This window comes from Diadema antillarum, unplaced genomic scaffold (assembly GCF_040938485.1).
Source record: "Diadema antillarum isolate AM-2024a unplaced genomic scaffold, OU_Dant_1.0 seq00000041_RagTag, whole genome shotgun sequence".
NCBI classification, from domain to species: domain Eukaryota; kingdom Metazoa; phylum Echinodermata; class Echinoidea; order Diadematoida; family Diadematidae; genus Diadema; species Diadema antillarum.
The window spans coordinates 1,141,817-1,155,973 of record NW_027271153.1 but is presented as its reverse complement, the minus strand read 5'-3'; the positions used below and the strand labels follow the sequence as shown (position 1 = coordinate 1,155,973).

Below are 14,157 nucleotides of genomic sequence, written 5' to 3'. Positions count from 1 at the left end.
GAGCCGATTGTTGCCGCTGTTCATTTCCAAAAGTAACGGCAAACATCTTACTTTTTCCTACGGGAGAAATAGGACGACTTCGTAATACACTGTATTTAGTTCTTGAGTCACTTGACAGATAAAAAAAGATCTCACCTCATGCATGCAAAATTTTACATGTATGGAGCTGCCTAATTAAGGCATACATTCGCGTATGAGTGTGAACCTACATGTGTTTTCATAAACCCTCTTCGATCGCTACTTTCAAAGTGTTCCCCGTTCAGTGAGATCACACCCCATAATTACGTTTTCTTTTCACCATCTTATAGCCAAACGAAACGCAAATCAACTCATAACCAATGTTGAGACAAAGGAAAGCGTCGGGACACGTCGCTCATCGTCGGGCTATCACGAGCATCATTTGTAATCAGAAAAGGTGCGTCTGGACACGTCGCTCGCTATTCAATTTGAGCACTGGCCGTGACCATTCAGAAATCTCGCTACATCTCAAGCGCCATGTCCCGAAACGCAAAACGAACACTTGCGTGAGCGGAGGTCACGCAACATAGAAATAATCAACAGCTTCTTTTGAGGGTGTCGGCAAGTGTCAGCAAGCGTCGGCAAGCGTCGCGGTATCATCAAAATGATGGCGCGTAGTGCTTTGACCGACGCTTAGCGACGGAGTAAAAACATACTGCGACGCACTTCATTGTTCTCGCAATATGTCCCCGTCGCTGAGTGTCGCTCTCCGTCGCTCGCAGTCCCTAGTTTACCAGGTGCGCCTTAATAAAGTGATTTCTAAGTACTGTAAAACATGATATATTCGCGGCATGAACTTTTCGCGAATTGGAGCCGACGGCCTTTTTTGCGGCATGAAATTTTCGCAAACTGCCACTGGCATTCAATGCATATAGTGTAGACAAGAACTTTTGCGTGCATTTTAATTTTGCGAATCTTGGCGCTCGCGAAATTCGCGAAATTAAAATGCACGCGAAAATTCCTCGTTTTACAGTATCTCGCAAAAAGCTAAAAGCTGGATCCTCATCTCATCCAAGAACTATACCATCCCTTTAAAGACCCAGCAGCATTGAGATTCGATGCCATGGGAAGGCTAGCCTGACTCAATATTCGGGAATCCCCCATAGTTGTGTATATAATAATAGCTTTATAACTGATCTCTATGTATGTACACATACAGCCGAGGAATCTTGATTTGAGTTCTAGTTTTCAACTGTACCTGGGTGGGCAGTGGAATGAAAATTGCTTCAATCAGGCCATTCTTCTTTCCCCATGCTAAGGGATTAGATCCATTTTTTTTTCTCTCTCTCATATGATGTATGTGCAGTGTTGGATTAACCCTTCCATGACCATAACCTTAAAGTACCATTCACATAGAACTGGTTAGCAAATGGGGATGACTGAGTCAATGCCAGGAGCAATTATTTGCAAGAGAATACACAGATGTCTGATATATTTGGCTGGATTCAATTCATTGAGTTATCAACATTAATATACAAATGATGCATAGGATAGAGTGCGTTAGTGGAAATGTAGCGTACTCGAGGGTATTTACAATTGTGAAACATGCACGAGGCGAAGCCGAGTGCATGTTGCACTACATTGTAAATACCCAAGAGTGAGCTGCATCTCCACTAACGCCACGAAATAATCCTGTGCATCATTTGTTTTATAAAATGGGTCGAAAACTAACAGCATTTTTCACGTACCTTTGTGGATCAAGATGTCCGAAGATGTTCGTCCCAAACATTTACGCACGTCGCACTCGGAAATCCCGCACATATAAGTACTGTACGTATAAGAGTATACGTACGCCACTCATGTTATGCACACAAGAAAGGCCGCCCGGCAGCCCGAACTAGAAGTTGTTTACAGGATTGACAGTGCGTATAGTACCGCGCGACGCACTTGTAACAACTGATTGAGTGCGCACTGCTAGTGCAAACATTGTGACGTCGGCCGTGGATGTTAGTGAGAAATTAATACAAGCACACGTGACTCATTTCAGCGCTTCCAATTGGCTACATTCTTGAACCCATTTTATAATGAAAATTAATGCACTTATCACTTGTTGTTACCATGTATACTGTATACACCATCCATCCTTTAGAAACAATGAGGGCTTGCCCATCACTCCTCACATTCGAAGTGCTAACGTTGATGAATTAGGAGTCATAATGCACTTGTTTCCTTCTGCTTACTGTTAAGTGATGCAGACTCACAATATTTTTTGCCATAGATATACATGTCTGTTGTCATGGTGATTAATATGTATCTATTTTCATTTTCCATTTTATCTTTCAGAACACATGGGTCAAGACATGTCAGGTGAGTGGTATCTCATTCATTACATAAAGTACATAGTACAAACTAAAATACAAGCCGAATATAGATATACATAAACATTCATAAACATGTATATGTATGCAATATGCACAATATATTATACATAATAAAGGAAGAGAGCTTTGCAGTAACACCATATGGTGTTGTAACCACTATACCGCAAACCTCTCTTCCTCGTTTACATCAACATGCAAACTTCCAAACAACGCATACTGTACATATATTTATGATATTCATCCATTCTCTGTTAACACATTTGAGAGAATGCTGATATTTCTATAAATTTGGTTGCCAGTGAAAATGGCTGTGATAACTTTCAGGGTCAATATTGTAATATTTGACAAAATGATGGTCCAGCTGCCAAGGACCTCACAAATCTTTTCAGAGATTGTCATATCGACAATCACAATTGTGAAAGAAAGATATTATTATTCAGAGGTGTGAAGGATCGGGTAGAGGGAGACAAAGTGAAGAAACTTGCACCTGAATCACAATTGTTTTGCAACATTTTGTCTGGTATCTGACAGCTAACTTATTTCAGCTCTGCAGTGAGTGGCATAGTGAATCATTCTTCAGTCTAAAGTTCCTCACTACAAATCTTATTGTATTTATGAAGACTTCCAGCCTGCCACACAAACAGTTTTCGATACAGGGAGGTTTCTCCCTCGCTTTCTCTATCTTTTTTTTTGTTTTTGTTTTTGTTTTTGTTTTGTTTTGTTTTGTTTTTTTTTTGGGGGGAGGGGTTGTTGTGCTTTTTTAAGTGTGTGTATGTGTCTATATATTTATGTACATGTGAGTTTTGTGTGTGTGTATGTGTGTCATCCAGGTGCTGTCTATGTCAGCCAGATTAAGAAGATAAAGGAAGCTATATCATATATTTTGCTGTCCAATATATATTTCACCTTTTGAAGAACCTTTCCTGTTTGGAGAAGGCATTTTAGGGGCATAAGTCTCATACTTTCACAAGTATTGATTTCAGATAAAAAGAGAAATACACAATGTGAGCTTTTCTCAGTGAAGACTGCTTGATAAATACATTGTACTTGCAGTAAGAGGAATGATTGGCTAAAAGTTCCTAAACCATGAAGTTCGTTGCGATGGAATAATGCAGCAGAAATGTATATTTTGTGTGAATTGTTTATCTTTATTATCATTTGTTCATTGTATAGGTACCAATATAGCCTGAATTCTGTGACAGGGGATTTAATATGTAAGCCTAGAGGTACCCCCCCCCCCCCCCCATTAGGGGATTCAAGAAAATTATACAAGATATCGTATACCTACCAATGAAGAGAAGAAGGACAAGGAGGAAAAAAAACACAAACACATACCACAGGAAGGAAGTGGATTTCACGCCACTTGCTATGCCATGTGTTCAAGTCTCACCCACAGAGGGGGCTATTTCAGTTGACGTTAAGAAATGACCCTGTCTTCCTGCCGACACCCAAACTGGAGGGACCAGGGCCCTGTTTCATAAAACTTGTTATCGATAACAAATTACAATAGTTGTTATAAGCTACTGAAATCCTTGCATCTGATTGGCAGAGAGCAAGTTTGTCATAGAAATGTGGCAGTTGTTACTGATAAAAAGTTTTATGAAACAGGACCCTGGTAACTGAGAAGGCCTTTGTGGTCAGTATGAGGAGAAAAAAAAACCCTTCAATGATAGTGCTTTACCACTAATTGGCTTTATACTACATTATGTACATAGCCATCATCACGAAGTCTTACCAAAGTATGTGTCACTTTGGTTGTTGGTATGTTTCCTGCTGTATAGTTGATATAAACAAAGACTGTTAGTTTGTATTTCAATTGCAGCTAGCAGGCCACACAATTACACACTTGGTTTTTTTTTACAGGTTTTGTTAGAGCAGTAGGAAAGAGAAAGAGTTCTTCGCTTTTCAAACTTGTATTTCTTTCATTGTTTCAACACAATCATTACCATAAATTCCACAGACCAGTACAGTACTATAACTGACAGGCGGATATCTCTAGAATGGTAATTCAAGCATTCCTGTGAACAAAGTTTGTATGTAAATATCAGCCACAGTCTTGTTCATTTTTTTATTTTGTTTATTCAGGATATATGTATATATATATTTTTTTTGGGGGGGGGGGGTTCGGTCGGTGTTTCCGTGTTCAGTCTTACATTTGCTGAACATGAACATTAAGTTTATCACAAAGACTAGTTGCGATGAATTATATGTATTCATTCATTGAATTTTTGTAAGGAAAGTTTTGTGGTAAACACCTTGTGGTATTGAATGCATTCATCATGTATTTGTACAAGAGCGAATTACGTAAAGTGGCTATTTCTATAATTAATGTCCAAGGAGACGAAAACCACAAAACAGGGTTGGGAAGATATATCTATATATGTGTTCATTTATTTATTCATGTTCACATTTGCCCATTGACCCTCTCCTATCAGACAAGCTGCCTAGCATCTGTATTCACAATTAAAGCAAATATTTTCCTGTTCATGTTACCTGCGTAACACTGAGTTTTGATTGCCTTAGGCTAAATGAGAATGTGGGGTGTATCATAACCTCAACAGCATAACCTCAACAACAGTAAAGAAGAAAAGATAAAGCCTTTTGAGTCGAGATATGACAAGCGTTTAGATAATAAAGGAGTCCATGTACTCCTCGCCATGACATACATTCGTGCCATGAGTGCAAAATCCTTTAATTCTTTATTAACCCGTTGAGGACGAGTCCCGAGTATACTCGGGCAGGTGTCTATGGGAAATGCGTGTTGTAGCCAAATCAGTCCGTCCTCAAGGGGTTAAAGGATTTGGACTTTAGGACTTCAACAAAACTTTTCTACTGTGAGCACTAGATTCCAAGTTTTTAACACACAAATTATGACTTTCTTTGGCACCTAAGCTGGCCCCTGGAAAAAAGAACACAACAACAACAAACAACAGACCAAATCATTATATGTCATGACAGGAAATGGGCAGATTAGAGTGTCCTTTGCTTATCAGCTGTTACTAAATGCAAAAGTGACCAAACCGTTCACTACAACACAAAGGCTGAATGTTTTGAGCATCACAAACATATCATATCCCCTATCACATCCAGACAATGACATAACCAGTAGGTAGGTCCTTCAGCAGTATGTAATTCGGGTGTTTCCAATTCCTTTATTTTCATCCATATCATTTCTTGCTTCTTTATTAGTTTTTCTTGGGGGAAAAAAAAATCCCTCTATGGATTCCTAATTGAAAATAGAACAATGAGTGTGTACTTGTATGTTCAATAAAGAGAACCAACCAATTTCTCTTTCCCCAAGCAACAGCAGAAATTGACTTTTCAATGATGAACTATTTCAATTTCAATCGTATTTTTAGATTTCTCATGAAAATGTCATACCCCTCAAAAAAAAAAAAAACTATACAGTAACAAAATTACAAAGTAGAAATTACATGACCTTCACATGAATGTACAATTGTCTCAATAAACACAAAGCTCGTCTACAGTAGTATTGGACTATGTTCAAAGTAAAAGAAATATGATGGGGCCTACATAGAAGCTTGATTGTTAGCTGAAGGTCCCAGGAGAAAAATCAGGTAAAGGGAAATATAGAACACAAATATCGAGTCTATGATAGATCAATGTCATTAATCCCAACCTTTCATTGTTATTTCATTCATGTCATATTATATCTATTGGACTTCTTTTTTTTTTTTCTTTGAATTATTTTTCTTTTCAATGCAGTGTACATCTTTCTCTCTGTTGAAAACAGGTATGTGAAGAATGTATAACAGACATGGGTGATATCATCCTGCACAGCTTTTACAGAGTTGATTTTATATTGAGATGATTCTATCTGCTGCCATCTTGTGGTGGAAAATGAGATATGTTGAGGATACCTCGCTCATCTTCTAACCTGCAGCGTTGTTTTTGTTCCGCGTGCACACCAACATGTGTGCTCTGCTGATGCGTGTTTTGCTCAGTACTGGAGTTGTAATTGTGTCTGTGTGTTAGTCTTGAATTACCAGGCTTGTATTGGCTTCCGGTATCACAACCCTGTGAAATATTTTTGATACAAAAAGTCAGTTCAGAATGTTTATTTTAATGCATTCAACATCTTTCAAGGGTTCTTCTTGACCATGATGTAGTTTATTGCATAAAATTTAGCTATTGCCTCATAAATGTAAGTCACCTATCCTCCTAAAAAGACTAAATTTTGTCAGAAGAATATATATGAATATGATTCGCTGAAGATTATATTTCATTATAAAAAAAAAGACTATAACATCTGAAAATGGACATTCTTACTTCCTTTGGCACCTGCCATGCACAGGACGAGTCCCGAGTATGCTCAGGCAGGGGTCTATGTAGGTACTACCTGATTTTTGTTAAATTGACTTCTATGTTGTATCAAATTCTGAGGGTAGAGATGAGTGTAAGATAATGCTGTCATAAGTATTAGTGAAATTGTGATAGGCATACTGTAGCATCATTTTGCATTCATCAGTGATAGGATGACAATGAATATTGCCGACTTCTTTGCAAGAGAGGCAATTCTAGAATGTATCCTTGAATGATGATGGTAAGAGATTTCACATGCGGGACCGGTAGAATGACCAAACCAGAGGTAGTGGGAGACAGTGTGCTAGCTGGTCCCAATCATCCCACCATTCAACAGACCTGAATTCATGGTGGATTTTATTGCAGTAACATACCAAGCACTCTACCGTCCACTACCTTGATACACTTGGTGCTCTATGAAAGGCTACTATCTCCGTTCAGATGCAAACCAGTTTATACCAAAACTCTATAAAGAAACAACGTATAGGCCTAAAGAATAATATACCTTTCTATGTTTGTCATACGTTCAGACACACATGGACATGATGGAATGCTGGTTCTTTATCGAGTTCTAGTTCGAAAACGATGCTCTGACCGTCATGCCATTATACATTGTTTCGTTATATGTTGTTTTATTAGTCAGCGTTCAGACGTAGGCCTATAGATTCATCGCATAGCTATACCGTTTTGATATAGTTATGCCATTTTAGTATAAATTTCTTTGTGTCTTGAACACCCTGACAGTCAGGTGAAATATTTGGTTAGCTGTCGGTGTAGCATTGACAGTAAGAGAAATAGAGAGGATAGAACATATCACTTTCCAATGAAGAAAAATACTCTAATGTAAAAAGTCTATGAATCTGCATTTGTGTGCACATTGCACCTCTAGGACCAAAGACACGAGGGATTATGGGACATTGTGAAATATTTCACCATTGTGTAGAGCGTAGGGCAAATGGATATTTTTCAATGAAGACTTTTTGTTAAATTCATTAATGATTTATTGCCTTCACAAATCTGTCATTCTGTGGTTACAAATTCTCTGTGACCCTAAACTGCGGTGAGACTGATGACATGTACTTTGATCTTGAAGTGGGGTGAAGTAATCGACTTTTTCCCCAAACAGTACACTGCATATTTTGGCTAGTAAGCATCTTTCTCCAAGCCTGTGTTATTAAAGTTCTCAAGTGCCATATTAGTTTTGCATGCCATAAAATACTGCTCATACTGATAGTAGCAGTCACTGCTGGTTCACATGCTGTAGCCCACTCTGCTCATGCGTCAAGATCGCCTGAGTTTGAAAGCATAGGAAAACAGGAAAGCTACATTATACAGGAAGAAATGGAGGTCGGTGCATGTTACAGAGTAGTTTGATATTTCCGCAATCCTTGTCATGGTTATTAGCAGGTCGATAGTTGAATGTTGTGTGAGTCATTGTAAGCCAGACATCCTGGAAAAGGGTCTGCTTTCCTAGGCTACAGCTACCCACAGCGGGGCTAATGATATGTTCGGCCTGAGAGGTCACTGACCAAGAGGTCACGGTAAGGAGAAATCAGGGTTTCTGCACTCTGATCAAGCAGACAATCCGCATGAAAGGCTTTGATTTTCACCCCCCTCCTTCATATATGGATCACTGGATATATTCTGGGCACCCTATGCAATGTGTTGGCATATTCGCCATTCTTTCATGAGTGGAAAAAACAGGAAGATGTCAACTCAAAAGATTAATTATGTGAAATGATGTCTTGCTTTAACAGCAAACAATATAATGTATTCCCCATCCCTGCATGTTTTGATACATATTGATTTAATCTTATTACACATTTCACAGTGATGGTAATTTCAAATTGTGTCCACACACTTTCTTTTAATATTGAATTTTGGACCAAAAACTGTGCTTGGACCGCAACATTGAATGTGATCCCTCTCATCATTTGTCAAACTTCATTGACCCTAACATCCTTTTCAGTATTGGCTTACAAATTGGGGGGGGGGGGGGGGGTTGCTGCAAACAACATCATACTGAACATTCAGGATTATTCTTTATGTTGAAGTAGGCATTTCATTTCCCATGTCTCAATTTTCTCACATTTTGTTTGTTTGTTTGTTTGTTTGTTTGTTTGTTTGTCTTTTTGTTTTGTTTGTCTCCACAAATATATCCTGTGGCATTTGCCTAATTCTTTTCTTTATTTTTCCCCTTTTTTTGATGGAATAAATGTGATTAATCATCTATGTGAACACTAAGATATTAAATGCACTAGTGGTCATTCTAAATTTAGTTGATTAACAAGCCTTCTACAGATTTGTATTTCCCAAAATTTCATTTATTTCATTCATTTCTGTTGGTCCACATTCGAAAATAACACAATCATGATAAACCAGAACGTAGCATAATGCTAGTGTGCACACAACAACAATAATGAATAAAACATAAATATCAACAACAACAACAGCAGCAAAAGCAGACCAACAATCTTTTTCGAGAAATATCATTTCATTGAGTTGGGAGATGATAAGAAACAATGAGATAGAAAGTGGATGCATGGAGATCTGCCTCATTATTTAAAGGAAGGGTTACTGTCTCTCAGGGGATGATAATAACCCTGTATGTCTCTCCTGGCTAAGCTGTTTTTGAGCATTGTTTGAAGTTTGACACCGTCTATATTCTAATGTCAAAAGTTTGACCCCTCTTTTCATTTGTCAGCCACCATCCATAGACAAGTTAGCTGTGCCTGGGGAATACTAACTCTGAAAAAGGGGGGAAAATTCTATTGAATTTTGGTGGAATCTGTTCAGAAATCACACAATGTGAATGGATAGACAGGCAATTACAGACTCAATTTCCTGCTAAATTATAATCAATTCACTCTCACCGGGGCAGTCATGGTAGACGGCATGAACGGGGTATAGTGGGTGCTGGCTGTGAATGGAATTATGCTCTACAGGACATGTAGTCTTCTTCTTATGCCTTTTGAAATATTTAACTCCGAATGCATCATTGTCTAACTAGTACAAAATTTTGTTTACCATCGTTTTGAAGGAGACGTGGTAGAATCCAAGAGAAACAGCGTTTGAATCTTCAGAAAGTTTTTGTATACAGAAACATTCATTCATTCATTCATTCATTCATTCATTCATTCATTCATTCATTCATTCATTCATTCATTCATTCATTCATTCATTCATTCATTCATTCATTCATTCATTCATTCATTCATTCATTCATTCATTCATTCATTCATTCATTCATTCATTCATTCATTCATTCATTCATTCATTCATTCATTCATTCATTCATTCATTCATTCATTCATTCATTCATTCATTCATTCATTCATTCATTCATTCATTCATTCATTCATTCATTCATTCATTCATTCATTCATTCATTCATTCATTCATTCATTCATTCATTCATTCATTCATTCATTCATTCATTCATTCATTCATTCATTCATTCATTCATTCATTCATTCATTCATTCAAGCATATGGCACAGTGTGCCTGAACAGATAATTGTCATGGTGTGAAAATGGTATGTAACAGATTACTTTGTAACCCCCCCCCCCCCCCCCCCCATAGGAGTATCACTACCAAAACATTAATGATGCTATGATGATAGGTAACTAAACTCATCTGTCTTTTTTTTTATAATTATTATTCATTTGAGGGGGACAGGGTTTAGCAGAGGGGATCCAAGGGGCAAAATGACATGTTTATTATTGTCAAAAGTTTGTTGGGAATTCCTTCATGTAGGCTTACCAGACTTGTTACTCAGTCCAAGCAGCTGATACAGGTTGCCCTTTTCTTTTTCTTTATTTATCTATTTTTTTTTTTTACAAGAGATATTTGATGTAAACAGTTTTGACAAGATATTTGTCCTTGACAGGGATTATCAGCTGACACATTTCATCCTTGTCCCACAGAATGAAAGGGGTCTGTGTTTGTAGACTGCCAGGCATGCCCACACAAAATTTTGGGGGTGAACGACCTCCCGGTCACTGAACCCATGTCAAGTTTGGTTGCCATTCCTTTGCATGGCCCTCTCATTCTTACCCCTTGTTTCAGGGTCTTTGTTGGAAAAGAGAGCTGATTCTTATTTTGGGGGAGGGGGGGGGGGGATAGACTAAAAACTTTTTTTAGCCATAACTTCTTTCGTGCCTCTTCCAGCAGTTGGTGAATCTATCCCAATATGCGATGTGTCATATTGATGAGAATATTTATCTTTTAGATAGAGGTGTTGCTGTTTTCTTCTTAAGTTTCTACTTCTACTTTTTTTTTGTATTGATCCTAATTGCAGCATGATAATAATTCTATGCTTGGATTGTGTATATGCAGAAAATCTCAACCGTATTGTGTTGCTAAATATTACATCAGTTACTAGTAAAAGGGAAAATTGCATGTTGTCATTCTCACTATAGTAGTGCATATTGACAGGAAAGTTTCCATGCTGCGAAATTTAAAATGTTTACAGTAGTCTCAGCAATATCATAGCATGTAGCAGTGTAACTTCACATTTCTCATCACATCCTGTAGATACCGCCATTTTTGCTGGCGTTGTTGATCTCACAGTATGTGGGTGTTTAACTCCTCATCTAACAAAAATTTAACGTACGAAAGTTTATAGTGTGCCTTAAAAGTCATCAAAATCAGTTGAGTGGAACACTATGCGGAGTGGATGGATGTGCGCATGAATGGCGACTGCCTTAATGAGGCGTTGCTGCCATATGCATTTTAGCTCTTTAGATGCTGTTATATGTGCATACTGCATTATCATTTCTGCGCAAAGCAAACCACGCACAGTTTATTGTGCTTTGATTCTTGAAACACGATCTTTACAACCATTACATTCCTAGATAATAAGTAATAACAATGATGATGAAAGGGAAGTCCTGTATGAAATTATGAATGGATACATTTAACCACAAGCTGGTGTTTTTTAAGTACAGTCTCCCACTCACATTCCTTAATAGGAAATTGAATCCCAAGCCACGAAGTCGTGACTAATAAAATTGTGAACACTCAGAACACAATCAAATGTTTCACCACATTACCCTTGTTGAATGTTTCCTCATTAGATGAAGTCCTTGGGTGCGATCACTGCATTCTGACCTTTGTTGAAATGGTGTGTTTTCTTGTGCAGAAACTGTAAAATCAGAAATATGTCTCAAGCATTAATAACCAGCGCTACCTACCATTTTCTGATGACATCATCCGTCTCCCTGTGGGTATTGTCAGTCTGTCGCCCTCGCTGGCTTTTAAATGAGTCCAAGTAAACAGGGGAAAAAAGAAGATGGTTAAGTTTGTGGTTTTGTTATGTTGTTGTTGTTGTTGTTGTTGGTTGCTTTCTATCTGCATATCCTGTGTTTACAAGCCCAGGTGTAAGGGGTGGGACATCTGCCTTTTCTGCATTGGCACAAAGTTTCTACAAACTTCCCTGCTGACGCAAGCTATGGCATGGTTATTCACCTCAAAACATGTCCCAAAAGTCTCTTTGGGGGCCCCTCCATAGGTGAAATCTGCCATACAAAGTTATTCCACAGTGTCCTCACTTCTGCCTCTACACAAATGAATTTCATTACTCACAAACACCTGTGTCTTGTGGTCTGATTGTGATGATATTTCAGCAGTAGTTCTGGAAAGACATATTTTGCTGATGTATTCAAATCTATGGATATTTTCCCCCGAGGACCTCGACAAGCTATTCCATCCACCTCTACAGACTTTACTGCATTGCAAATGCTTAGAATCTTCTCTTCATGAAACAGTCATCGCTATGTTAGGCAAGGCTTGGGCAAGCTTTCTAATGGTGAGGAACAACCTTTGAATTGAAGGTATGCATTCACTCTTGATATGTAATAGTATATCGATTTGGTTCACATTTGCGTGACAAGGTATTTGGAAGATGGCTGATCTGTGCTAGAAATGTACTCATCATTTGAACACCGGACTTTCCATGATTTATGATCAGGAAGTCATAATCTTTATCACTTGCCGTTGTCTTTCCCTGAAATGTTTTTACAGTGGCATGTTGCCTTTTGTGCATTTCTTACCTGTGTCTGTACGTCTCATGTGAGGTGTGCGAAGTGTGATCCATTTAAAGGAAACTAAAACCCAGAGCAATGTGGATTGAGTGAAAGCAGCAACATTAGTAGAACAAATCAGTAAAAGGTTGAGGAAAATTGGACAATTCATGCAAAAGGTATAAATTTTTTAAGTTTTGGTGTTGGAACTGCTGGATGAAGAGACTACTAGAGTTCATGACATATATGTGGACAACAATATAAAGAAAATATAAAGGGAATTCCACAAAAACTCATTTTTCATGAAAATTACATATTCCATCAACTTGATATTGACATAATGTTAAGGCCAGTAATTATTCCCCTGCTTTCTGAAAGCAGTTAGTCAAGTCAAGGAGCTGCTTTTTCATTATGCTGAAAAAGTAAAAGCATGTCGAATTTTCTTTATATTTTCTTCATATTGTTGTCTACACATGACATCATGAACTCTTAGCCTCCTCATCCAGCAGTTTCAACACCAAAACTTTAAAAATTCATAACTTTTACATCGATTGTCTGATTTTCCGTAAACTTTCACTGATGTGTTCTACTGATGTTGCTGCTTTCACTCAATCCACATTTCTCTTTGGGTTTTGAATTCCTTCAAATTTTCTCTCATTGTTTTGCATCTGGGTGAACATGAGATAGTTCTGAGGTGGAAAAAGAAAACCAGTGATATATGGGGACCAGGGTCAAGGTGAGAATGGAAAGGAATGCTAAAATGGGAAGACAACAGGTGTATATATATACAGGGGAAACAACAGGTGTTAATACAAGAAGGACTTTAAATAGATGGACAGGGAGTGGCATGGCAATGGATCCGGAATGACTACTGTTTCTGTCATGGGCAAACAACAGTGGGATTCACACTGACACGAATTAGCAAAATACACATATCAAGATTTGAATCATGATCCAAATCTTGAAATTTTTGCCTGTGTAGACCTAAAAATCCTACTAAAAAGCACAATTGGCATCATGATTCAAATCCCAAGAAATCTTGAGATTGTTTCAAAATGTATTACAATAATTTGAGAAGTAACATGATGATTAGAGAAATAGCACCATAATTTGCACCGCAGCAAGTGTGTGATCCATACATAGATACTGAAGCAAAAAAAAATTCAAGATATTTTGATCTGTCATTAACAACACATCACAACAGTGCATAAACACAAGGGCAAGCTAAGATTTAAGGGTCATCATTTTGGTAGACTTCGGGCATGAACAGTTTGGTTGACGAAGTATCATGATTGGCAGTTAGCCAGATATTTCTGTCCATCTCAACGAGCCAAAAATTTTTTTTTGATATTTGGATTGTGATCGTTATCCTGATAATTTGTTTGTGTGAATGCTGCTATTGATGTGGCATGCTGTCAAGAAATTAAGGGGTGCTCTCTGATAATGGAAAGTAATCTCACCCCCACCCCTCC

General features: G+C 37.9%; 1 protein-coding gene across 3 annotated transcripts in view; it reads left to right on the top strand.

Moving 5' to 3' along the window:
* The window catches only part of LOC139725432 (oxysterols receptor LXR-alpha-like), a 258,092-nt gene that overhangs the window by 200,288 nt on the left and 43,647 nt on the right, over positions 1-14,157 (top strand). For all 3 annotated transcript variants that reach the window (XM_071636507.1, XM_071636506.1, XM_071636508.1), the window contains exon 2: positions 2,302-2,325. In XM_071636507.1, coding sequence (XP_071492608.1) covers positions 2,302-2,325 — 24 coding nt within the window. The remainder of the gene's footprint in view (positions 1-2,301; positions 2,326-14,157) is intronic.